At 49.4% G+C, this 27,447-nt stretch overlaps 1 protein-coding gene across 1 annotated transcript; it reads left to right on the forward strand.

The window, feature by feature from the left end:
- LOC117379731 (diacylglycerol kinase delta-like) lies at positions 1-27,005 on the forward strand. Its single transcript, XM_033976426.2, has 31 exons — positions 1-176; positions 2,697-2,807; positions 4,229-4,309; positions 5,888-5,992; positions 9,186-9,318; positions 10,289-10,395; positions 11,818-11,943; positions 12,578-12,680; positions 12,938-13,100; positions 13,206-13,314; positions 13,384-13,523; positions 13,812-13,896; positions 14,070-14,164; positions 14,925-15,024; positions 15,124-15,421; positions 16,098-16,328; positions 16,999-17,124; positions 17,384-17,480; positions 21,015-21,125; positions 21,377-21,473; positions 21,791-21,898; positions 22,026-22,139; positions 22,348-22,482; positions 23,267-23,415; positions 23,761-23,872; positions 24,431-24,523; positions 24,621-24,740; positions 25,153-25,270; positions 26,025-26,155; positions 26,330-26,420; positions 26,574-27,005. Exons 1-30 carry the CDS (start codon positions 39-41, stop codon positions 26,417-26,419), a joined length of 3,726 nt encoding a protein of 1,241 aa, XP_033832317.1. The 5' UTR covers positions 1-38; the 3' UTR covers position 26,420; positions 26,574-27,005.
- Positions 27,006-27,447: the final 442 nt, after the last annotated feature.

The raw sequence follows: 27,447 nt of genomic DNA on the forward strand, positions 1-27,447 counted from the left end.
GGGTGGGCGCTCTCCGGTTGAGGCTCCGGGGCTGGAGGATGGCGGAGGCAGGGGGCCCGCAGTCCGCCGCAGCCCGTGCCGTGGAGGAGTCCTCGGACAGTGAACCGGAGCAGGAGCCCGGATCCCCGCAGAAACTCATCCGTAAAGTGTCTACCTCCGGACAGATCCGCAGCAAGGTACGGCCCGTGCGCCCGGGAGAGAGGCGCTGTTCCGGGGTCCGAGGAGGCCCGAGAGCCCCCCGGACCCTCCGCCACACACGGGGTCTTTTGACGGTTCACTGCGGGAACCGAAACATGCGTTCACCGGGCGCTTGTGGGATGTTGAGGCCGTAAACAGAGCGCTGTGTCCGGGTCCTGGAGCCGCTCACATCCGCGGAGTTTGTAACGGAGCCCAGAGACTCTGCTGCGGGGAGATCACATCCACATCCGGTAACGCCGTTAGTCTGGGCTAGTCTGGGTTAGTCTGTGCATCAGCGGGTTAAATGTGAGTTTAAAGTGTTTAAGTGCCGTAAATAAGATCAAGATTTATTAAATTCTACACAGAACGAGCACAGACCTGAGCACAGACCCGAGCACAGACCCGAGCACAGACCCGAGCACAGAAGGACGATCTCCGCGCGGGAGGATCTCTGTACACGTCCATTCAAACTGCAAATAGTCACTAAAAATAAAATAAATAAACTCTTATTTCGTGTAAAACGTGTTTTAACGCCCTGTGAGAGCTGCCGGGGGAAAATGTGCTCTGGTCCCGTTTATGGGGCAAATGTTTGAGAATATTTCCATGTTTTCAGCTTAAAGTTTCTAATGTAAAGAAACCCTCAAAACTCAAATGAGAAGCGCCTCGTGTTTAGTGTTTTCAGTAAATATATGTGGCTTTTCATGAGCTGATAATTAGATAAAGAGGAGAAAATGTGTAATAGATTTTCCTCCAGCAGCTCAAACTGACCGAACGCTACGTGAAAACATTAAACTTCTACTTCACTGTGACATAAACGCATTAAAGTATTTTCTCTGGTTTAATCATCTCCGTCTATGAATTATTTTAGAATTAACTTATTATTTAAAAAGCGTCTGCATGTAAAAAACGTAGTTAGCTTCATGCTAGGCTAGCTCTTTCTCCTAAAGGCCTCAAAGCCCCGCTGTTTCCTGCCGCCGCTCCACGGGAACAGTGACCTCGCGCCGGGCGCCGCTGACAGCCGCGGCCCGGTCTGGGCGAAACTCAAAGGGAGAAACGTCGTGTCGAGGTTTATTTTGATTCTTCTGCGGAGAAATAAAGGCTCAAAATGTCTCCCGTGTTGCGGACATGTCGTGTCCAGATACTGTCTGGGGTTTCGTGGTAATTCTGCTCATTTTGAGTTTATTTTGGGATTGTCCGCCTTTAAAATGCCCCGTGATGTTATTTCTGTCACATAATCATGTCTGGAGTGACCACAGAGCGTCTGGAGTGACCACAGAGGCTGGAGTGACCACAGATCATCTGGAGTGACCACAGAGGCTGGAGTGACCACAGGTCGTCTGGAGTGACCACAGAGCGTCTGGAGTGACCACAGATCATCTGGAGTGACCACAGAGCATCTGGAGTGACCACAGAGCATCTGGAGTGACCACAGAGCGTCTGGAGTGACCACAGAGCGTCTGGAGTGACCACAGAGGCTGGAGTGACCACAGAGGCTGGAGTGACCACAGCGTCTGTCACATGGAGCATGTTCTGCAGCTCAGATATAATAAAGGCTGAAGTTCCTTCTCGGTGCTGAAGAGGGCGTGTGGTGGTGGCGTCTGTAGAGTCTTGCGTCCGTTGGTTTGATGCCCTAGTTTCACTGTGCTGTTGTTGTGTCCTTGAGCAGTGCACTTTGGACTCCTGTGTGTTTTGTTGAGGAAAGGCCGTATCCTGTTTGGAGCTGGATTCTCTTGGACTGATTCAGATTCTTTTTGTATTGTCAGAATGTCCCGGTGTTTTCTCTCGACTCTGCGTCACAGTTCAACACTTCCTGTGTCTATTTAAAGCCCCACTGTGGAACATAGCTGCTCCTGTGGGAATCGAACTCCAAACCTCCTCAGGATAGACCTCGTTTATCAGGACTGTCCAGTTTAAGACCAAGAACTGCTTTATGGAGCAGTTCAAACCAGGACTAAACCAGGACTAAACCAGGACTAAACCAGGACTAAACCAGGTCTAAACCAGGACTAAATCAGGTCTAAATCAGGTCTAAACCAGGACTAAACCAGGACTAAATCAGGTCTAAACCGGGACTAAACCGGGTCTAAACCAGGACTAAACCAGGTCTAAACCAGGTCTAAACCAGGACTAAACCAGGTCTAAACCAGGACTAAATCAGGTCTAAATCAGGTCTAAACCAGGACTAAACCAGGACTAAATCAGGTCTAAACCGGGACTAAACCGGGTCTAAACCGGGACTAAACCGGGTCTAAACCAGGACTAAACCAGGTCTAAACCAGGTCTAAACCAGGTCTAAACCAGGTCTAAACCAGGTCTAAACCAGGACTAAACCAGGACTAAACCAGGTCTAAACCAGGTCTAAAGTCCAGGTCCAATAGAAATCAATAAGTGCATTGTTCTAGAACCCTGAAGTCATTTTGTGAAATTGTTCAAAAATAGTGTGTGATGTCACAAGACTCCTCTGACCTCTGACCCTCTCTCTAACCCTCTGACCTCTGACCTCTCTGTTTTTCTTATAGACTGTTCTGAAGGAGGGCACGTTGCTCAAACAGACAAATTCGTTCCAGCGCTGGAAAAGACGATACTTCAAACTGAGAGGACGCACGCTGTACTATGCCCAGACGGCCAAGGTACGAGCCTGTACGAGGCTCCGCCCACAAGTCCACATCACCCACGCTCCACACGACAGCTCTCCATAAATACACAAAAACATGACACAAACTGTGCTCTATGACGTGACAAACCTGGTGTGATGTGCAGGAGTTTCATTAGTGCGATGCAGCTGATTGTGATAGTGCTCTGAAGGGGGAGGGGCTTAGCACAGAGAGCAAAGGGAGTCTCATAAGTTTCATTTTCATTTTTGACGCTCTAAAACATTTTAATTTGTTGTTTTGGGTGAATATAACATTTTCAAAACAATAAAGGAAACATGGAGATTTAAATATGTCACAGTTAATACAACACAGAAGTAAATACCTCCCCTTTAATACAACATCCCCTTTAATCCCCCACAGAAGTAAATACCTCCCCTTTAATACAACATCCCCTTTAATACCCCACAGAAGTAAATACCTCCCCTTTAATACCCCACAGAAGTAAATACCTCCCCTTTAATACGACATAGAAGTAAATACCTCCCCTTTAATACAACATCCCCTTTAATACCCCACAGAAGTAAATACCTCCCCTTTAATACCCCACAGAAGTAAATACCTCCCCTTTAATACGACATAGAAGTAAATACCTCCCCTTTAATACAACATCCCCTTTAATACCCCACAGAAGTAAATACCTCCCCTTTAATACCCCACAGAAGTAAATACCTCCCCTTTAATACAACATCCCCTTTAATACCCCACAGAAGTAAATACCTCCCCTTTAATACCCCACAGAAGTAAATACCTCCCCTTTAATACCCCACAGAAGTAAATACCTCCCCTTTAATACAACATCCCCTTTAATACCCCACAGAGGTAAATACCTCCCCTTTAATACGACATAGAAGTAAATACCTCCCCTTTAATACAACATCCCCTTTAATACCCCACAGAAGTAAATACCTCCCCTTTAATACCCCACAGAAGTAAATACCTCCCCTTTAATACAACATCCCCTTTAATACCCCACAGAAGTAAATACCTCCCCTTTAATACCCCACAGAAGTAAATACCTCCCCTTTAATACGACATAGAAGTAAATACCTCCCCTTTAATACAACATCCCCTTTAATACCCCACAGAAGTAAATACCTCCCCTTTAATACCCCACAGAAGTAAATACCTCCCCTTTAATACAACATCCCCTTTAATACCCCACAGAAGTAAATACCTCCCCTTTAATACAACATCCCCTTTAATACCCCACAGAAGTAAATACCTCCCCTTTAATACCCCACAGAAGTAAATACCTCCCCTTTAATACCCCACAGAAGTAAATACCTCCCCTTTAATACAACATCCCCTTTAATACCCCACAGAGGTAAATACCTCCTCTTTAAAATCGGTTTCTGAAACTTTATAGTTCTTCAAATATTTTCTGATTTTTGTTTCAGTCGATCATTTTTGACGAGGTGGATCTGACCGACGCCAGCGTGGCCGAGTCCAGCACCAAGAACATCAACAGCAGCTTTACTGTGAGTCAGATGCCCTCCCATCCTCCTCCTGTGTCTCATGACAAATAACCATTAAAATTTAGTCTTGTGGTTAATCTGGTCAAAACCGGGACTAAACCAGGTCTGTCCTGAGTTTGTCCCGGGTCTGTCCTGGGTCTGTCCCGGGTCTGGTTTGGGTCTGTCCCCGGTCTGTCCCAGGTTTGTCCCCAGTCTGTCCCCAGTCTGTCCCCGGTCTGTCCCGGGTCTGTCCCAGGTCTGTCCCGGGTCTGTCCCGGGTCTGTCCCGGGTCTGTCCCCAGTCTGTCCCGGGTCTGTCCCGAGTCTGTCCCCGGTCTGTCCCCGGTCTGTCCCCGGTCTGTCCCAGGTTTGTCCCCAGTCTGTCCCAGGTCTGTCCCGGGTCTGTCCCGGGTCTGTTCCGGGTCTGTCCCCGGTCTGTCCCCGGTCTGTCCCCGGTCTGTCCCCGGTCTGTCCCGAGTCTGTCCCGGGTCTGTCCCGGGTCTGTCCCGGGTCTGTCCCCGGTCTGTCCCCGGTCTGTCCCCGGTCTGTCCCCGGTCTGTCCTTGTGCTTCTCTGGTGTCATAATCTCGTCTCAGTTAAATCCTTTTTTTCCAGTTGCTTCTTTAAATGTTTTTAAATGTTTCTGTGTAAAATTCCAGTTTATTCCTGAGAGTCTCGTGGTCACCGTGACAACAGAGCCTCTTTGTCCTCACTGTTTACAAAGCTCTGTGTTTAAAGCTGCATTATGCAACTTTCCTGGAGGGTGTACCCTGTTTGGCTCCATGGAGTCTGTGCAGCTGCTGTCTGTTTTGTGTTTTTATTTAATATATCTGTTTGTTTGTGGGATGAGAATCAGCTCCTCCAAATCCGAGGCCATGGTTCTCCACCGGAAAAAGGTGGTGCCCTCTCCGGGTGGAGAGTCTCTGCCCCAAGTGGAGGAGTTCAAGTATCTCGGGGTCTTGTTCACGACTGAGGGGAGGATGGAGCGTGAGACTGACAGTTGGATCAGTGTCTGCAGTGATGTTGTCAAGAAAGAGCTGAGTCCAAAGACAAAGCTCTGGATTTACCTCAGTCTGTGTTCACCTCACCTCATGAGCTCTGGGGAATGACCGAAAGGACAAGATCGCGGACACAAGTGGCTCAAATGGGTTTCCTCCGCAGAGTGGCCGGGCGCTCCCTTAGGGATAGGGTGAGGAGCTCGGTCACACGGGAGGAGCTCGGAGTAGAGCCGCTGCTCCTACACGTTGAGAGGAGCAGCTGAGGCTCGGGCATCTGCTCAGGATGCCTCCTGGACGCCTCCCTAGGGAGGTGTTCTGGGCATGTCCCACCGGGAGGAGGCCCCGGGGAAGACCCAGGACACGCTGGAGGGACTATGTCTCTCTGGCCTGGGAACGCCTTGGGGTCCCACCGGAGGAGCTGGAGGAAGTGTCTGGGGTGAGGGAAGTCTGGGAGTCCCTGTTTAGAGCTGCCCCCGCGACCCGGCCCCGGATAAGAGGAAGAAAATGGATGGATGGATATCTGTTTGTTTGTTTATGTGTTTGTTTACTTGTTTACTTGTTTATGTGTTTGTTTACGTGTTTGTTTACGTGTTTATCTGTGTTCAGGTGATCACTCCGTGCAGGCGTCTGATTCTCTGCGCTGACAACAGGAAGGAGATGGAGGAGTGGATCACAGCTCTGAGGAGCGTCCAGAGCAGAGACAACTACGAGGTACTACATGTACTACACACTGTACTACACACTGTACTACACACTGTACTACACACTGTACTACACACTGTACTACACACGTGTACTACACACTGTACTACACACTGTACTACACACTGTACTACACACGTGTACTACACACTGTACTACACACTGTACTACACACGTGTACTACACACGTGTACTACACACTGTACTACACACTGTACTACACACTGTACTACACACTGTACTACACACTGTACTACACACTGTACTACACACTGTACTACACACGTGTACTACACACTGTACTACACACTGTACTACACACGTGTACTACACACTGTACTACACACTGTACTACACACTGTACTACACACTGTACTACACACGTGTACTACACACTGTACTACACACTGTACTACACACTGTACTACACACTGTACTACACACGTGTACTACACACTGTACTACACACTGTACTACACACTGTACTACACACTGTACTACACACTGTACTACACACTGTACTACACACGTGTACTACACACTGTACTACACACTGTACTACACACTGTACTACACACTGTACTACACACTGTACTACACACGTGTACTACACACTGTACTACACACTGTACTACACACTGTACTACACACTGTACTACACACTGTACTACACACTGTACTACACACGTGTACTACACACTGTACTACACACGTGTACTACACACTGTACTACACACGTGTACTACACACTGTACTACACACGTGTACTACACACTGTACTACACACTGTACTACACACTGTACCACACACTGTACCACACACTGTACTACACACGTGTACTACACACTGTACTACACACTGTACCACACACTGTACTACACACGTGTACTACACACTGTACTACACACTGTACTACACACTGTACCACACACTGTACCACACACTGTACCACACACTGTACTACACACGTGTACTACACACTGTACTACACACTGTACTACACACTGTACTACACACGTGTACTACACACTGTACTACACACTGTACTACACACTGTACTACACACTGTACTACACACTGTACTACACACTGTACTACACACTGTACTACACACTGTACTACACACTGTACTACACACTGTACTACACACTGTACTACACACGTGTACTACACACTGTACTACACACGTGTACTACACACTGTACTACACACGTGTACTACACACTGTACTACACACGTGTACTACACACTGTACTACACACTGTACTACACACTGTACCACACACTGTACCACACACTGTACTACACACGTGTACTACACACTGTACTACACACTGTACCACACACTGTACTACACACGTGTACTACACACTGTACTACACACTGTACTACACACTGTACCACACACTGTACCACACACTGTACCACACACTGTACTACACACGTGTACTACACACTGTACTACACACTGTACTACACACTGTACTACACACTGTACTACACACTTTACTACACACTTTACTACACACTTTACTACACACTGTACTACACACTGTACTACACACTGTACTACACACTTTACTACACACTTTACTACACACTTTACTACACACTGTACTACACACTTTACTACACACTTTACTACACACTGTACTACACACTTTACTACACACTGTACTACACACTGTACTACACACTTTACTACACACTTTACCACACACGTGTACCACACGCGCGTACCACACACGTGTACTACACACTGTACTACACACTTTACTACACACATGTACTTGTACTTCATACACTCACCTAAAGGATTATTAGGACCTGTTAAATTTCTCCTTAATGTAATTATCTAATCGACCAATCACAGGGCAGATGCTTCAGTGCATTTAGGGGTGTGGTCCTGGTCAATCTCCTGAACTCCAAACTGAATGTCAGAATGGGACAGAAAAGTGATTTAAGAGATTCTGAGTGTGTCCTGGTTGTTGGTGCCAGACGGGCCGGTCTGAGTATTTCACAATCTGCTCAGTTACTGGGATTTTCACACACAACCAATTCTAGGGTTTACAAAGAATGGAGTGAAAAGAGAAAAACATCCAGTATGTGGCAGTCCTGAGGGCGAGGAGGTCAGAGGAGGTCAGAGGAGGTCAGAGGAGGTCAGAGGAGGTCAGAGGAGGTCAGAGGAGGTCAGAGGAGAATGGGCCGAGTGATTCAAGCTGATAGAAGAGCAACGTTGACTGAAATAACCACTCGTTACAACCGAGGATGCAGCAAAGCATTTGTGAAGCCACAACACGGACAGAAGACTGGAAACATGTGGCCTGGTCTGATGAGTCTGGATTTCTGTTGAGACTTTCAAATGGTAGAGTCAGAATTTGGCGTAAACAGAATGAGAACATGGATCCATCAGGCCTTGTTCCACTGTGCAGGTGGTGGTGGTGGTGTAATGGGGTGGGGGATGTTTTCTTGGCACACTTTAGGTCCCTTAGTGCCAACTGGGCATCGTTTAAATGCCACGGGCTGAACATTGTTTCTGACCATGTCCATCCCTTCATGACCACCATGTACCGTCCTCCTCCTCTACGTCCAGCAGGATAATGCTCCATGTCATAAAACTCCAATCATTTCAAATTAGTTTCTTGAACATGACACTGAGTTCACTGAACTACACTGGCCCCACAGTCTCCAGATCTCAACCCCATAGAGCATCTTTGGGATGTGGTGGAACAGGAGCTTCAGCCCTGGATGTGCATCCCACAAATCTCCATCAACTGTCTCTGTTGTCTCTTGTCTCAGGCGTCCCAGCTCAGTGTGGACCTCTTCAGTGGGACATGTTCACATGTGTCTCTGTCTCTTGTCTCAGGCGTCCCAGCTCAGTGTGGACCTCTTCAGTGGGACATGTTCACATGTGTCTCTGTCTCTTGTCTCAGGCGTCCCAGCTCAGTGTGGACCTCTTCAGTGGGACATGTTCACATGTGTCTCTGTCTCTTGTCTCAGGCGTCCCAGCTCAGTGTGGACCTCTTCAGTGGGACATGTTCACATGTGTCTCTGTCTCTTGTCTCAGGCGTCCCAGCTCAGTGTGGACCTCTTCAGTGGGACATGTTCACATGTGTCTCTGTCTCTTGTCTCAGGCGTCCCAGCTCAGTGTGGACCTCTTCAGTGGGACATGTTCACATGTGTCTCTGTCTCTTGTCTCAGGCGTCCCAGCTCAGTGTGGACCTCTTCAGTGGGATGCATAACTGGTTCGCTTGTTCTCACGCTCGTCCCACCTACTGCAACGTGTGTAGAGAAGCTCTGTCTGGAGTCACCTCCCACGGGCTGTCGTGTGAAGGTACAAGTACTACTACTACTACTACTACTACTACTACTGCTACTACTATTGATACTACTACTACTACTACTACTACTGATACTACTACTACTACTACTACTGATACTACTACTACTACTACTACTACTACTACTGATACTACTACTACTACTACTACTGATACTACTACTACTACTACTACTACTACTACTGATACTACTACTACTACTACTACTGATACTACTACTACCTCCTCACACAGACTGACACTATTGATCGATGAATTGACCACAGGACGTCTGTCTACAGTATTTTTTCACATGTTTGTTTGTCCCTCTCCTGTCTCCTCTCTGCTCCTGTCTGCTCCTCTCTGCTCCTCTCTGCTCCTCTCTGCTCCTGTCTCCTGTCTCCTCCTCTCTCCTCCTCTCTGCTCCTCTCTCCTCCTCTCTGCTCCTCTCTGCTCCTGTCTCCTGTCTGCTCCTGTCTCCTCCTCTCTGCTCCTCTCTGCTCCTGTCTCCTGTCTGCTCCTGTCTCCTCCTCTCTGCTCCTCTCTCCTCCTCTCTGCTCCTCTCTGCTCCTGTCTCCTCCTCTCTGCTCCTCTCTGCTCCTGTCTCCTCCTCTCTCCTCCTCTCTGCTCCTCTCTCCTCCTCTCTGCTCCTCTCTGCTCCTGTCTCCTCCTCTCTGCTCCTCTCTGCTCCTGTCTCCTGTCTGCTCCTGTCTCCTCCTCTCTGCTCCTGTCTGCTCCTCTCTCCTCCTCTCTGCTCCTGTCTCCTCCTCTCTCCTCCTGTCTCCTCCTCTCTCCTCCTCTCTGCTCCTGTCCCCTCCTCTCTCCTCCTCTCTGCTCCTGTCTCCTCCTCTCTCCTCCTGTCTCCTCCTCTCTCCTCCTCTCTGCTCCTGTCTCCTCCTCTCTGCTCCTCTCTCCTCCTCTCTCCTCCTCTCTGCTCCTCTCTCCTCCTCTCTGCTCCTCTCTGCTCCTCTTCTGCGGGGGCAGTGTGTAAGTTCAAAGCTCACAAACGCTGTGCGGTCAGAGCCACAAATAACTGCAAATGGACGACTTTGGCTTCAGTCGGAAAAGACATAATCGAAGACGAAGACGGGGTCAGTAAATATATGTGTACTTTATACTGTCAATGTGTGTATGTATATATATATATATATATATATATATGTGTGTGTGTGTACATGTACTTTATACTGTCAATGTGTGTATGTATATATATATATATATATATATATATTTGTGTGTGTGTGTGTACATGTACTTTATACTGTCAATGTGTGTATGTATATATATATATATATGTGTGTGTGTGTGTGTGTGTGTGGGGGTGTGTGTGTGTGTGTGTGTACATGTACTTTATACTGTCAGTGTGTGTATATATATATGTGTACTTGTACTTTATACTGTCAGTGTGTATATATATATATGTGTGTGTGTGTACATGTACTTTATACTGTCAGTGTGTATGTATATATATATATGTGTGTGTGTGTGTGTGTACATGTACTTTATACTGCCAGTGTGTATGTATATATGTATATGTGTGTGTACATGTACTTTATACTGTTAATGTATATATATATATGTGTGTGTTTGTGTTCAGGCGTGTGGGCCTCAGTATGTGTTGTGTGTTCAGGTGTTGTGTTGTGTGTTCAGGTGTGTTGTATGTTCAGTTGTTGTGTGTTCAGGTGTTGTGTTGTGTGTTCAGTTGTTGTGTGTTCAGTTGTTGTGTTGTGTGTTCAGGTGTGTTGTGTGTTCAGTTGTTGTGTGTTCAGGTGTTGTGTTGTGTGTTCAGGTGTTGTGTGTTCAGGTGTTGTGTTGTGTTGTGTGTTCAGGTGTTGTGTTGTGTGTTCAGGTGTTGTGTTGTGCGTTCAGGTGTGTTGTGTGTTCAGGTGTTGTGTTGTGTTGTGTGTTCAGGTGTGTTGTGTGTTCAGGTGTTGTGTTGTGTGTTCAGTTGTTGTGTTGTGTGTTCAGGTGTGTTGTGTGTTCAGTTGTGTTGTGTTGTGCGTTCAGGTGTGTTGTGCGTTCAGGTGTTGTGTTGTGTTGTGTGTTCAGTTGTTGTGTGTTCAGGTGTTGTGTTGTGTGTTCAGGTGTTGTGTTGTGTGTTCAGGTGTTGTGTTGTGTTGTGTGTTCAGTTGTTGTGTGTTCAGGTGTTGTGTTGTGTTGTGTGTTCAGTTGTTGTGTTGTGTGTTCAGGTGTTGTGTTGTGTGTTCAGTTGTTGTGTGTTCAGTTGTTGTGTTGTGTGTTCAGGTGTGTTGTGTGTTCAGGTGTTGTGTTGTGTGTTCAGGTGTGTTGTGTGTTCAGTTGTGTTGTGTTGTGTGTTCAGTTGTTGTGTTGTGTGTTCAGGTGTGTTGTGTGTTCAGGTGTTGTGTTGTGTGTTCAGGTGTTGTGTTGTGTGTTCAGTTGTGTTGTGTTGTGTGTTCAGTTGTTGTGTTGTGTGTTCAGGTGTGTTGTGTGTTCAGGTGTGTTGTGTGTTCAGGTGTTGTGTTGTGTGTTCAGGTGTTGTGTTGTGTGTTCAGGTGTGGATGCCTCATCAGTGGTTGGAGGGGAACCTTCCTGTTTCGGCCAAATGCAGCGTCTGTGACAAAACCTGTGGGAGTGTCCTGAGACTACAGGACCTCAGGTGTCTGTGGTGTAAAGCTATGGTGAGAATAAACCTGATGCCCTCCCACACACACACACACACACACACACAGACGTATCCTCACAATGTTTATTTATTTAAATCCCCATTAGCTGAACCCGAGGCCACTTTGGTTATTTAAATACTGTAGTAATACTCATAGTACTGTTGTGAATGTTGTGTTCATGTGTTATAGTATTATAAATGCTTTGGTGTTGTGTTCAGGTACACTCGGCCTGTTTTAAATGTGTTGTGTTCAGGTACACTCGGCCTGTTTTAAATGTGTTGTGTTCAGGTACACTCGGCCTGTTTTAAATGTGTTGTGTTCAGGTACACTCGGCCTGTTTTAAACACGTGTTGTGTTCAGGTACACTCGGCCTGTTTTAAACACGTGTTGTGTTCAGGTACACTCGGCCTGTCTTAAAGTGTGTTGTGTTCAGGTACACTCGGCCTGTTTTAAATGTGTTGTGTTCAGGTACACTCGGTCTGTTTTAAATGTGTTGTGTTCAGGTACACTCGGCCTGTTTTAAACGCGTGTTGTGTTCAGGTACACTCGGCTTGTTTTAAATGTGTTGTGTTCAGGTACACTCGTCCTGTCTTAAACACGTGTTGTGTTCAGGTACACTCGTCCTGTCTTAAACACGTGTTGTGTTCAGGTACACTCGGGCTGTCGGGAGCAGCTGTCTCTGAAGTGTCCTCTGGGTCAGTGTAAAGTGTCTGTGATTCCCCCCACGGCTCTGAACAGCATCGACTCGGACGGTCAGTGAACGCACCACATTCACACAGAGAATATTCACAGTAATACTCCAAATACTATTACTGCTACTGCGAGAACGAGCGTGCAGACCCGTGTCTGACGCCGTGTCCGACGCCGTGTCCGACGCCGTGTAAGACGCCGTGTCCGACGCCGTGTCCGACGCCGTGTCCGACGCCGTGTCCGACGCCGTGTCCGACGCCGTGTACTCCTGTGGTAAACCCGAGGTGCGTTTGATCGGTTCACGTGGTTATGTCTCTAGGTTTCTGGAAGGCGTCGTGCCCGCCCTCCTGCACCTCTCCGCTCCTCGTCTTCGTCAACTCCAAAAGTGGAGATAATCAGGGAGTCAAGTTTCTACGACGATTCAAACAGCTCCTCAACCCGGCGCAAGTGTTCGACCTGATGAACGGAGGACCACACCTCGGGTCAGGACCACACGTGTCTGTCACTGATCTGTTGTGTTCTTGTGTTTCTTGTGTTTACTTAAAGCTCCTCCATGTAACATTTCTGGTCTGGTTGTTTGTGTTCAGGCTGCGTCTGTTCCAAAGGTTCGACACGTTCAGGATCCTGGTGTGTGGGGGAGACGGGAGCGTCGGCTGGGTCCTGTCCGAGATCGACGCCCTCATGCTACACAAGCAGGTGGGAGGGCATCTGAGGCAGTGTGACGCACGGGGAGGGCATCAGGTTTAACTCTCTCTCTCTCTGTAGTGTCAGCTGGGCGTGCTCCCTCTGGGCACGGGTAATGACCTCGCCCGTGTGCTCGGCTGGGGCGCGGCCTGTGACGACGACGCTCAGCTGCCGCAGATTCTGGAGAAACTTGAGCGAGCCTCCACCAAGATGCTGGACAGGTGAGGACGGGGTCACACAGGGGTCACACAGGGGTCACACAGGGGTCACACATGGGGTCACACAGGGGGTTAAACAGGGTTAAACAGGGGTCACACATGGACACCATTTTGTTTTAGTCTTAAATGTAAAAAAATGCAAAGACAAAATAAAAACCTAATATCTGAGATGTGAGAATGAGCTCAGTGGACGAGGGTAGCGCCCCCTGCTGGACTCCAGACTCACAGGTGTAGATTCGGCACTGTCCTGTAGGTGGAGTACAAAGTGTCATGTCCTTGTTTGTCCTGTAGGTGGAGCATAATGGTGTATGAGACCAAGTTGCCGCGGCAACACTCCACGTCGACGGTGACAGAGGAGTGCAGCGACGACTCGGAGGTGACGACAAACTCATCTCACTCTTATTTTACGTTTGTGTGGAGTCAAACCATTAAACACGTCTGTTTCCTCTTTGCTTTTCTCTCATTCTCCTCCCTCCTCCCTCCTCTCCCCCTCTCCTCCTCCCTCCTCTCCCCCCCCCTCCTCCTCTCCTCTCCCCCCCTCCCCCCCAGGTCCATCAGATCCTCACTTATGAAGACTCAGTGGCGGCTCATCTGTCTAAGATCCTGACCTCAGACCAGCACTCTGTCGTCATCTCCTCTGCAAAGTACAACCTCTGTCATTTATCAGCACTTTAAAGCCACAGTGTGGAACTTTGTGGAACTTTGTGGAAGTGGCACGTCTCCTGCACGCGTGGAAACAGAACGTTAAAGCCATACTGTGGAACATCTCCATGGAGGCAGATTAGAGTAGATGGCAACAGGCAGGAGTCGGGTTTGTGGAGAGGCAAGCTCACAGTGAGGACACGTGTTTTTCAAGGCAATAAACCATAATGTTCCACACTGGGGCTTTAAAGACATGTCCTGATATGTCCCGACATGTCCTGACCTGTCGTGTCTCTTCTGTCTCTTCTGTCTCTTGTGTCTCTTCTGTCTCTTGTCTCTTGTGTCTCTTCTGTCTCTTGTGTCTCTTCTGTCTCTTGTGTGTCTTCTGTCTCTTGTCTCTTCTGTCTCTTGTGTCTCTTCTGTGTCTTCTGTCTCTTGTGTCTCTTGTCTCTTCTGTCTCTTGTGTCTCTTCTGTCTCTTGTGTGTCTCTTGTGTCTCTTCTGTCTCTTGTGTGTCTTCTGTCTCTTGTCTCTTCTGTCTCTTGTGTCTCTTCTGTCTCTTGTGTGTCTCTTGTGTCTCTTCTGTCTCTTGTGTGTCTTCTGTCTCTTGTGTCTCTTCTGTCTCTTGTGTCTCTTCTGTCTCTTCTGTCTCTTGTGTGTCTCTTGTCTCTTCTGTCTCTTGTCTCTTCTGTCTCTTGTGTCTCTTGTCTCTTCTGTCTCTTGTGTCTCTTGTCTCTTCTGTCTCTTGTCTCCTGTGTCTCAGGGTCCTGTGTGAGACGGTCAAGGACTTTGTGGCTCGAGTGGGAAAAGCTTATGAGAAAAACACAGAGAACTCAGAGGAGTCTGAGGCTATGGCCAAAAAGGTACAAGTAGTGGAGTACTGTAGTATTGTAGTGTACTACTGTGTACTTGGTGCTAGTACTTACACTAAAGTACTTTTGCTCTCCTGATGTACTTCGTAGTGCTCTGTGCTGAAGGAGAAGCTGGACTCTTTGCTCAAGACTCTGAGTGAAGAGTCTCAGGCCTCCGCCCCCCCTCAGGCCCCGCCCCCCACCATCACAGAGGAGGTGGACGGCGTCATCGCGGAGGAGCAGGAAGTGGGCGGCGTCCTGCTGGTGACCGTGCCCCCTCCTAACCCCGCCCCCTGCTCCCCCCCTCGCTCCAGCGCGTCGGCCATCTTTAAACCTCGAGAACAGCTAATGCTCCGAGCAAACAGCCTGAAGAAAGCCCTGAGACAGATCATCGAGCAGACGGAGAGGGGTGAGGGAGGAGAGGAGGAGGAGGAGGGGGGGAGGAGGAGGAGGAGGAGGGGAGGAGAAGGAGTAGAGGAGGGGGGGGAGGAGGAGGAGGGAGGGAACAGCTAATGCTCCGAGCAAACAGCCTGAAGAAAGCCCTGAGACCTCCCCTCCTCCTCCTCCCATCGAGATCATTGAGCAGACAGAGAGGGGTGAGGGAGGAGAGGAGGAGGAGGAGGGAGGAGGAGGAGAGGAGAGAGGAGGAGGAGGAGAGGAGAGAGGAGGAGGGAGGGGCGGAGGAGATGGGGTATTTTGCAAAATGTACTTTTTGGATCTTTCTCCCATGATTTTGTTGCCTCAAAAACATGAAGAGGTTTTAATGTCGTCCATGTTTGTGTAATCTAGAGATCTCTCCTGGGCTCTGTTCAAACTATGGTTAGCGGTACGAGTCTGTACGAGGCTCCGCCCACAAGCCTACATCACCCACGCTCCACACAACAATCCTCCATAAATAAACAAAAACACGACACAAACTGCACTATGACGTGACAAACCTGGTGTGATGTGCAGGAGTTTGAGCTGATTGTGGAAACATGGAGAATAAATATAAATAAACACGTCGTCTTTAAATATGTAAACCAGGATCTGTCATTTATATATAAGACATCTGTGACCTTTGACCTAAATCTCTCTCTTTACAGCGGTGGACGAGCAGAACGCGCAGACACAGCAGGGATTCTGCATGGACCCACAAGAACCCGACCAGGATCCAAACCAGGACTCGGGGCCCCGCCTCAGTCCGGTTATAGACCAGGACTCAGGTCACCCCTTGAGTCCAGGTCTAGACCGGGACTCGGCTCTGAAGGAGGAAGAAGAAGATGAGCTCTCTCTGCAGTCCCAGTACAGCTGCAAGAGCCCCGCCCACCGCAGAGGTCAGTCCTGTCCAGTCCTGGGTTAGACCTGGTCTAGTCCACGTTTAGTCCTGGTCTAGTCCACGTTTAGTCCTGGTCTAGTCCTGGTTTAGACCTGGATTCTTGCCTCCTATATTGTGCTCAAACCTGTTGTTGTTCATTAGTTTGTTTACCTATGTGTTGTTTACTTGTTTACCTGTGTGTTGTTTACTTGTTTACCTGTGTGTTGTTTGTTTACCTGTGTGTTGTTTACTTGTTTACCTGTGTGTTGTTTACCTGTGTGTTGTTTACTTGTTTACCTGTGTGTTGTTTATTTGTTTACCTGTGTGTTGTTTACTTGTTTACCTGTGTGTTGTTTACTTGTTTACCTGTGTGTTGTTTACTTGTTTACCTGTGTGTTGTTTATTTGTTTACCTGTGTGTTGTTTACTTGTTTACCTGTGTGTTGTTTACTTGTTTACCTGTGTGTTGTTTACTTGTTTACCTGTGTGTTGTTTACTTGTTTACCTGTGTGTTGTTTACTTGTTTACCTGTGTGTTGTTTACTTGTTTACCTGTGTGTTGTTTACTTGTTTACCTGTGTGTTGTTTATTTGTTTACCTGTATGTTGTTTACTTGTTTACCTGTGTGTTGTTTACTTGTTTACCTGTGTGTTGTTTACTTGTTTACCTGTGTTGTTGTTGTTGTTGACAGTGAGTAAAACGCCGTGTGAGAAGCTCATCTCTAAAGGAGGCGTGTCTCTGGGCAGCTCCGCATCACTTCCTGTCCACACAGGAAGTAGAGAGTTCATCCCCCTCGGCTCCAAGATCTTGTATCCAGGTGAGTCTGACCCGGGACTAAAGTAGGACTGAAGCAGGACTAAAGCGGGACTAAAGTAGGTCTGAAGCAGGACTAAAGTAGGTCTAAAGCAGGACTAAAGTAGGTCTAAAGCAGGTCTAAAGCAGGACTGAAGCAGGACTAAAGCAGGACTAACCCTGGTCTGAAGCAGGACTAAAGTAGGTCTAAAGGCAGGACTGAAGCAGGACTAAAGCAGGACTAACCCTGGTCTGAAGCAGGACTAACCCTGGTCTGTCCTCAGGTCTCAGGGCGGGTCTCTCTGGATCGTTGTCCTCTGGGTCTGTGATCAGTCGTCTGTTTGTGAACACAGACCCCTTCAGCTGTGACCCAGACAACCTGTGAGTCTGTGCACCTGTCCACACCTGTCCACACCTGTCCACACCTGACCACACCTGTCCACACCTGACCACACCTGTCTACACCTGACCACACCTGTCCACACCTGTCCACACCTGACCACACCTGTCCACACCTGTCCACACCTGTCTACACCTGTGCACACCTGTCCACACCTGTCCACACCTGTCCACACCTGTGCACACCTGTCCACACCTGACCACACCTGTCCACACCTGACCACACCTGTCCACACCTGTCCACACCTGTCCACACCTGTCCACACCTGTCTACACCTGTGCACACCTGTCCACACCTGACCGCACCTGTCTTCTTTCCATGTTCTCTCTGTGTTCTCCATGTCCCTCTGTTCTCGTCGTGTTCTCATGTTCCTCTGTTCTCTGCGTGTTCTCATGTTCCTCTGTTCTCTGCGTGTTCTCATGTTCCTCTGTTCTCATGTTCCTCTGTTCTCATGTTCCTCTGTTCTCATGTTCCTCTGTTCTCTGCGTGTTCTCGTGTTCCTCTGTTCTCTGCGTGTTCTCGTGTTCCTCTGTTCTCATGTTCCTCTGTTCTCTGCGTGTTCTCGTGTTCCTCTGTTCTCATGTTCCTCTGTTCTCTGCGTGTTCTCATGTTCCTCTGTTCTCTGCGTGTTCTCGTGTTCCTCTGTTCTCGTGTTCCTCTGTTCTCATGTTCCTCTGTTCTCATGTTCCTCTGTTCTCTGCGTGTTCTCGTGTTCCTCTGTTCTCATGTTCCTCTGTTCTCGTGTTCCTCTGTTCTCATGTTCCTCTGTTCTCTGCGTGTTCTCGTGTTCCTCTGTTCTCATGTTCCTCTGTTCTCTGCGTGTTCTCGTGTTCCTCTGTTCTCATGTTCCTCTGTTCTCTGTGTGTTCTCATGTTCCTCTGTTCTCATGTTCCTCTGTTCTCATGTTCCTCTGTTCTCTGCGTGTTCTCGTGTTCCTCTGTTCTCATGTTCCTCTGTTCTATGTGTGTTCTCATGTTCCTCTGTTCTCTGCGTGTTCTCATGTTCCTCTGTTCTCATGTTCCTCTGTTCTCTCTGTGTTCTCATGTTCCTCTGTTCTCATGTTCCTCTGTTCTCATGTTCCTCTGTTCTCTGTGTGTTCTCATGTTCCTCTGTTCTCATGTTCCTCTGTTCTCATGTTCCTCTGTTCTCATGTTCCTCTGTTCTCTCTGTGTTCTCATGTTCCTCTGTTCTCTTGTTCCTCTGTTCTCATGTTCCTCTGTTCTCTTGTTCCTCTGTTCTCATGTTCCTCTGTTCTCTCTGTGTTCTCATGTTCCTCTGTTCTCTGTGTGTTCTCATGTTCCTCTGTTCTCTTGTTCCTCTGTTCTCATGTTCCTCTGTTCTCTTGTTCCTCTGTTCTCATGTTCCTCTGTTCTCTCTGTGTTCTCATGTTCCTCTGTTCTCATGTTCCTCTGTTCTCTGCGTGTTCTCATGTTCCTCTGTTCTCTGCGTGTTCTCATGTTCCTCTGTTCTCATGTTCCTCTGTTCACGTGTTCCTCTGTTCTCTTGTTCCTCTGTTCTCATGTTCCTCTGTTCTCGTGTTCCTCTGTTCTCATGTTCCTCTGTTCTCTGTGTGTTCTCATGTTCCTCTGTTCTCATGTTCCTCTGTTCTCTCTGTGTTCTCATGTTCCTCTGTTCTCTCTGTGTTCTCATGTTCCTCTGTTCTCTTGTTCCTCTGTTCTCATGTTCCTCTGTTCTCTTGTTCCTCTGTTCTCATGTTCCTCTGTTCTCTCTGTGTTCTCATGTTCCTCTGTTCTCATGTTCCTCTGTTCTCATGTTCCTCTGTTCTCTGTGTGTTCTCATGTTCCTCTGTTCTCTTGTTCCTCTGTTCTCATGTTCCTCTGTTCTCTGCGTGTTCTCATGTTCCTCTGTTCTCATGTTCCTCTGTTCTCGTGTTCCTCTGTTCTCATGTTCCTCTGTTCTCTTGTTCCTCTGTTCTCATGTTCCTCTGTTCTCGTGTTCCTCTGTTCTCATGTTCCTCTGTTCTCGTGTTCCTCTGTTCTCATGTTCCTCTGTTCTCTGTGTGTTCTCATGTTCCTCTGTTCTCATGTTCCTCTGTTCTCTCTGTGTTCTCATGTTCCTCTGTTCTCTTGTTCCTCTGTTCTCATGTTCCTCTGTTCTCGTGTTCCTCTGTTCTCATGTTCCTCTGTTCTCGTGTTCCTCTGTTCTCATGTTCCTCTGTTCTCTGTGTGTTCTCATGTTCCTCTGTTCTCATGTTCCTCTGTTCTCTCTGTGTTCTCATGTTCCTCTGTTCTCTTGTTCCTCTGTTCTCATGTTCCTCTGTTCTCATGTTCCTCTGTTCTCTTGTTCCTCTGTTCTCATGTTCCTCTGTTCTCTTGTTCCTCTGTTCTCATGTTCCTCTGTTCTCTCTGTGTTCTCATGTTCCTCTGTTCTCTTGTTCCTCTGTTCTCATGTTCCTCTGTTCTCTCTGTGTTCTCATGTTCCTCTGTTCTCATGTTCCTCTGTTCTCTGCGTGTTCTCATGTTCCTCTGTTCTCTGCGTGTTCTCATGTTCCTCTGTTCTCATGTTCCTCTGTTCACGTGTTCCTCTGTTCTCTTGTTCCTCTGTTCTCATGTTCCTCTGTTCTCGTGTTCCTCTGTTCTCATGTTCCTCTGTTCTCTGTGTGTTCTCATGTTCCTCTGTTCTCATGTTCCTCTGTTCTCTCTGTGTTCTCATGTTCCTCTGTTCTCTCTGTGTTCTCATGTTCCTCTGTTCTCTTGTTCCTCTGTTCTCATGTTCCTCTGTTCTCTTGTTCCTCTGTTCTCATGTTCCTCTGTTCTCTCTGTGTTCTCATGTTCCTCTGTTCTCATGTTCCTCTGTTCTCATGTTCCTCTGTTCTCTGTGTGTTCTCATGTTCCTCTGTTCTCTTGTTCCTCTGTTCTCATGTTCCTCTGTTCTCTGCGTGTTCTCATGTTCCTCTGTTCTCATGTTCCTCTGTTCTCGTGTTCCTCTGTTCTCATGTTCCTCTGTTCTCTTGTTCCTCTGTTCTCATGTTCCTCTGTTCTCGTGTTCCTCTGTTCTCATGTTCCTCTGTTCTCGTGTTCCTCTGTTCTCATGTTCCTCTGTTCTCTGTGTGTTCTCATGTTCCTCTGTTCTCATGTTCCTCTGTTCTCTCTGTGTTCTCATGTTCCTCTGTTCTCTTGTTCCTCTGTTCTCATGTTCCTCTGTTCTCTTGTTCCTCTGTTCTCATGTTCCTCTGTTCTCTCTGTGTTCTCATGTTCCTCTGTTCTCATGTTCCTCTGTTCTCATGTTCCTCTGTTCTCTGTGTGTTCTCATGTTCCTCTGTTCTCTTGTTCCTCTGTTCTCATGTTCCTCTGTTCTCTTGTTCCTCTGTTCTCATGTTCCTCTGTTCTCATGTTCCTCTGTTCTCTTGTTCCTCTGTTCTCATGTTCCTCTGTTCTCATGTTCCTCTGTTCTCTTGTTCCTCTGTTCTCATGTTCCTCTGTTCTCTGTGTGTTCTCATGTTCCTCTGTTCTCTTGTTCCTCTGTTCTCATGTTCCTCTGTTCTCTTGTCTCAGAGACTGTTACACTGAAAAATGTGTCATGAACAACTATTTTGGAATCGGACTCGACGCAAAGATCTCACTGGACTTCAACAACAAGAGAGACGAGCACCCCGAGAAGTGCAGGTACGAGAGGAGGAGAGAGGGAGAGGGGGAGGAGAGAGGGGGAGAGGAGAGAGGGGGGGGGGGGGAGAGGGGGGGAGGAGAGAGGAGGACAAAGAGCAGAGGAGGAGAGAGAGGAGAGAGGGGGAGAGGAGGAGGAGAGAAGAGAGGAGGACAAAGAGCAGAGGAGGAGAGAGGAGGAGAGGAGGAGGAGTGGGTCAGAGGCAGATACAGTTTTTTTAATAAACATTGATTTTATTGGTGTTTTTCTCCAGGAGCCGGACCAAGAACATGATGTGGTACGGAGTGTTAGGAACCAAGGAACTACTGCACAGAACCTACAGGAACCTGGAGCAGAGAGTCCTCCTGGAGGTACACCTGCTAGACCCGGTTTAGACCCGGTTTAGACCCGGTTTAGACCCGGCTTAGACCCGGCTTAGACCTGGTTTAGACCCGATTTAGTCCTGGTTTAGTATTTCAATTTTAACAAAATAATTTTAGTAAAATGATTAATCCAACTAATCATAGACGCTTTAAATGATCTGATTGTTTTCCTCACGTTCTTCTCACGTTCTCCTCACGTTCTCCTCACATTCTTCTCACGTTCTCCTCACGTTCTCCTCACGTTCTTCTCACGTTCTCCTCACGTTCTCCTCACGTTCTTCTCATCTTCCCTCCGTGTTCCTCAGTGTGACGGTCGGCCCATCCCTCTCCCTTCGCTCCAGGGCATCGCTGTCCTCAACATCCAGAGCTACGCCGGAGGAACCAACTTCTGGGGAGGAACCAAAGAGGACGAGGTCAGTGAGGTTCTAACCAGGATCATAACCAGATCTGAGGAAGTCCTTGGTCCAGTCCTGGTCCAGTCCTGGTCCAGTCCTGGTCTAGTCCTGGTTCAGTCCTGGTTCAGTCCTGGTTCTGTTTCAGACCTTCACCGCTCCCTCGTTTGATGATAAAGTTCTGGAGGTGGTGGCGGTGTTTGGGACGATGCACGTCGCTGTGTCCAGAGTCATCAACCTGCAGCACCACCGCATCGCCCAGGTGAGCCAGATGCCCTCCCTGTGTCAGATGTGTCAGATGCCCTCCCTCTCTGTGTCAGATGTGTCAGATGCCCTCCCTCCCTCTGTGTCAGGTGTGTCAGATGCCCTCCCTCTCTGTGTCAGATGTGTCAGATGCCCTCCCTCTCTGTGTCAGATGCCCTCCCTCTCTGTGTCAGATGTGTCAGATGCCCTCCCTCTCTGTGTTCCAGTGCCGGACAGTGAAGATCACCATTCTGGGGGATGAGGGGGTCCCGGTGCAGGTGGACGGAGAGGCCTGGGTCCAACCTCCAGGATTCATCAGGATTCTCCACAAGAACCGGACCCAGACCCTGACCAGAGACCGGGTCAGAACCACAAGCAGCACATCACACACAGAGAGGAGGAGAGAGGAGGAGAGAGGAGGAGGAGGAGGAGGAGGGAGGGGGAGAGGAGGAGAGAGGAGGACAGAACCACAAGCAGCACATCACACACAGAGAGGAGGAGAGAGGAGAGGAGGAGGAGGAGAGAGGAGAGAGAGAGAGGAGGAGGGAGGAGAGAGAAGAGAGGAGGAGAGAGGAGGAGGAGGAGGGAGGGGGAGAGGAGGAGAGAGGAGAGGAGGAGGAGAGAGGAGAGGAGGAGGAGAGAGGAGAGAGAGAGGAGGAGAGAGGAGAGAGAGAGAGGAGGAGGAGGAGAGAGAGAGAGGAGGACAGAACCACAAGCAGCACATCACACACAGAGGAGGAGGGGGAGAGGAGGAGGAGAGACCACACAGAGGAGGAGCGAGAGAGGAGGAGAGAGAGGAGGAGGAGAGAGAGGGAGAGGAGGAGGAGAGGGAGGAGGAGGAGAGGAGGGGGAGAGGAGGAGGAGGAGAGAGGAGGAGAGAGGTAAGCGAGAGGAGGGAGGACAGGAGGGAGAGAGGAGGAGGAGGAGGAGAGAGAGAGGGAGAGAGGAGGAGGAGGAGGGAGAGGAGGAGGAGGAGGAGGGAGAGAGAGAGGGAGAAGAGAGAGATGGAGAGGAGGAGGAGGGAGACAGAGGGAGAGAGGAGGAGGAGGAGGAGAGAGAGAGGGAGAGAGGAGGAGGAGGAGGGAGAGGAGTAGATGATGCAGAGGGTCAGATGATGCAGAGGATGTCATGTCTCCTCTGTCTCAGGCGTTCGAGAGCACACTGAAGTCCTGGGAGGACAAACAGCGCTCGGACTTCCCTCGACCTCAGACTCTGGCTCAGACGGAGATCCTCTCTGAAGAAGAGGCGTCGCTCATCAGCGAGTTCGGACAGACGGCAGGAGCGCTCATACACAGGTGAGACGACGGGTGGGACGACAGGTGAGACGACAGGTGGGACGACAGGTGAGAGGACAGGTGAGACGACAACCACAGGTGAGACGACGGGTGGGACGACGGGTGGGACGACGGGTGAGACGACGGGTGAGACGACGGGTGGGACGACGGGTGGGACGACGGGTGAAAATGACGTCTGGGTGGAGGGTTGTTCTCCTTCATTGTTTGCATGGACAATCTGCATAATGTGTGTGTAATGTGTGTATTTGTGTACCTGTGTATGTGTGTACCTGTGTGTGATGTGTGTATTTGTGTACCTGTGTGTATGTGTGTGTAATGTGTGTATTTGTGTATGTGTGTGTTCAGTATCCGTGAGGTGGCGGAGCTTCACACTCGTCTGGAGCAGGAACTCGCTCACGCCGTCAACGCCTCGTCTAAAGCCATGGACGTGGTCTACAAGGACAGCACCAACCCAGGGGTGAGTGAGAGGAGGAGGGGAGGGGGAGGACAGGAGGAGGGGAGGAGGAGAGGAGGAGGAGGGGAGGACAGGAGGAGGAGAGGAGGGGGAGGACGGGAGGAGGAGAGGAGGAAAGGAGGAGGATGAGAGGAGGACAGGAGGAGGACAGAAGGACAGGAGTAGGAGGATAGGAGGAGGACAGGAGGAGGACAGAAGGACAGGAGGAGGAGAGGAGGAGGACAGGAGGGGGACAGGAGGAGGAGTGGAGGAGGAGGACAGAAGGACAGGAGGAGGAGAGGAGGAGGACAGGAGGGGGACAGGAGGAGGAGTGGAGGAGGAGGACAGAAGGACAGGAGGAGGAGAGGAGGAGGACAGGAGGGGGACAGGAGGAGGAGAGGAGGAGGAGGACAGAAGGACAGGAGGAGGAGAGGAGGAGGACAGGAGGGGGACAGGAGGAGGAGTGGAGGAGGAGGACAGAAGGACAGGAGGAGGACAGGAGGAGGACAGAAGGACAGGAGGAGGACAGGAGGAGGACAGAAGGACAGGAGGACAGTTGGCTGACCCTCTCTCTGTCCTCAGGCGCTGCGTCGTTCTGTGGTGGTGCAGATGGTCTCGAATGTCAAAGCTCTACTCAGTGAAACAGAACTACTGCTGTCAGGAAACATGTCCCTGGTAAGACCTGGTTTAGACCTGGTTTAGTCCTGGTTTAGTCCTGGTTCAGTCCCGGTTTAGTCCGGTCCAGTCCTGATGTGGCGTCTTGTGTTTGCAGCAGTTAGAGCGCCCTCACCAGGAGCAGTTGGCGTCTGCACTGGCGTCTCTCTCGTCTCAGATCCGTCGACTTTCAGACGTCCCGTGGCTCTGCCCCGTCATCGAGCCGACCGACTCAGAGGTATCGAAAATACTATCGATACTACCGATACTGTGAATACTACCGATACTGTGAATACTACTGATACTGTGAATACTACTGATACTAGTACAATTACTACTCCTGTTTCTGTTTTACTTCTCCTCTGGTTCCATATTTGACGTGCGTGTCTCCATGGCGACAGATGCTGGATTATGAGTATGGACATGTCTCAGACTGTCCAGATAAACTGTCACATTAGAGTGTGGACATGTCTCAGACTGTCCAGATAAACTGTCACATTAGAGTGTGGACATGTCTCAGACTGTCCAGATAAACTGTCACATTAGAGTGTGGACATGTCTCAGACTGTCCAGATAAACTGTCACATTAGAGTGTGGACATGTCTCAGACTGTCCAGATAAACTGTCACATTTCTTCTTCTCTTCTTTAGGGCGCTCTGTCCGACTTCTCCAAAAGGGGGCGCAGCGCCAAGTTTCGCCTCGTCCCCAAGTTTAAGAAAGACAAGAACAACAAGAACAAGGAGACCAGCGCCAGCCTCGCACTGCCAGGTACATGTCCTACTCTGTGTCCTACCCAGTGTGTCCTACCCTGTGTGTCCTACGCAGTGTGTCCTACGCAATGTGTCCTACCCTGTGTGTCCTACTCAGTGTGTCCTACCCTGTGTGTCCTACTCAGTGTGTCCTACCCTGTGTGTCCTACGCAGTGTGTCCTACTCAGTGTGTCCTACGCAATGTGTCCTACCCTGTGTGTCCTACGCAGTGTGTCCTACCCTGTGTGTCCTACGCAGTGTGTCCTACGCAATGTGTCCTACCCTGTGTGTCCTACGCAGTGTGTCCTACCCTGTGTGTCCTACCCAGTGTGTCCTACTCAGTGTGTCCTACCCAGTGTGTCCTACTCAATGTGGACTATGCAATGTGTCCCACCCAAACTGTCCAAAATGTCCAACCCAAAACGTCCCCATGGCTCCTCTGTTGCAATGGCTCTTCTGTGTTTGACTCTCTCTGTGTTGGACTCTCTGTCCTACTGGGGGCGCTCTCTCTGTCCTACTGGGGGCGCTCTCTCTCTGTCCTACTGGGGGCGCTCTCTCTCTGTCCTACTGGGGGCGCTCTCTCTCTGTCCTACTGGGGGCGCTCTCTCTCTGTCCTGCTGGGGGCGCTCTCTCTCTGTCCTACTGGGGGCGCTCTCTCTCTGTCCTGCTGGGGGCGCTCTCTCTGTCCTGCTGGGGGCGCTCTCTCTCTGTCCTGCTCTCTCTGTCCTGCTGGGGGCGTGTCTCTCACCTGGTGACATCACTTCCTGTTCCAGTGCACCTGTGGGGGACGGAGGAGGTGGGGGCGTGGCTGGAGGCTCTGGCTCTGTCCGAGTACAGAGACATCTTCAGTGGACACGACGTGAGAGGAGCCGAGCTGCTGACGCTGGAGAGGAGGGACCTCAAGGTAGTTCTGGTTTAGTTCTGGTTTAGTCCTGGTCTAGTTCTGGTTTAGTCCTGGTCTAGTTCTGATTTAGTCCTGGTTTAGTCCTGGTCTAGTTCTGGTTTAGTCCTGGTCTAGTTCTGATTTAGTCCTGGTTTAGTCCTGGTTTAGTCCTGGTTCTGACCTGGTCTTTTGCAGGATCTGGGAGTGACCAAAGTGGGACACATGAAGAGGATTCTACAGGGGATCAGAGAACTGCACCGGAGCAGCAGCGCCAGCGAAGCCTGAGGTCTGTGGGCACCTGGTTTAGTCCTGGTTTAGACCTGGTTTAGTCCTGGTTCAGACCTGGTTTAGTCCTGGTTCAGTCCTGGTTAAGTCCTGGTTTAGACCTGGTTTAGACCTGGTTAAGTCCTGGTTTATAACCGGTCTCTCTCTGTTACAGTCTGTGTCTGATGCCGTCGTTCTTTTGCTGCTATCGAGCTCCGGCTCCTGACTCCAGCGTGACCTTTCACCTCACAGATGACCCTGCCATGACCCCTGACCCTTGGGTCTCTCTGCTCGGACCCACCAGTGCCTTCTGAACAGGACCAACAACAACAAACAAACAAACAAACACAAACAAACAAATGTACACGTGTAGTGTCGGTCACAGGGTCAAACTCAGAGCATCAGGTTTAATCCCGCCCTGTTGTGTCTTTATGGTTCTCATCTCTGTGGATCATTCTGTTTTCATTGACACATTTTCACAATATTCATCTAAAACTTCATAAAAACACGTCCAGTGGAGCCGACGTCACCGTAAACGTCACAACAAAGCGCCGCTGTAGCGCCCCCTGTGGACAGACGCACATCACAAGAAAACTGGACGTCGCAGTGGGGGCGTCGCAGTGGGGGCGTGTCACAGTGGGGGCGTGTCACAGTGGGCGTGCACCGGTGGAGGTAAGATCGGAGGTTGACAAAAAGGCGTCTTGAACACAGAGACTGAAATCTGAACTTTAAACTAAAGCTACAAGGTCAGCACACACAGGGAGGGCATCTGACACACGGGGAGGGCATCTGACACACACGGGGAGGGCATCTGACACACACGGGGAGGGCATCTGACACACACAGGGAGGGCATCTGACACACACAGGGAGGGCATCTGACTCAATACCGACCACTGTGATCAAATGGCTCTTTCATGGTTGAGCGTTTGAATCGACCGTGTAACTGTTTTTGTATTTTCCGTTTACTTCCTGGATTCTCATGAGACCGAGATGTGGTTGGTGTTTTATTTTTTGATTGACGGCAGCTCGGACCAATCGCAGCCTTTC

The sequence above is a fragment of the Periophthalmus magnuspinnatus genome, chromosome 13, assembly GCF_009829125.3.
Source record: "Periophthalmus magnuspinnatus isolate fPerMag1 chromosome 13, fPerMag1.2.pri, whole genome shotgun sequence".
Taxonomy (NCBI): domain Eukaryota; kingdom Metazoa; phylum Chordata; class Actinopteri; order Gobiiformes; family Gobiidae; genus Periophthalmus; species Periophthalmus magnuspinnatus.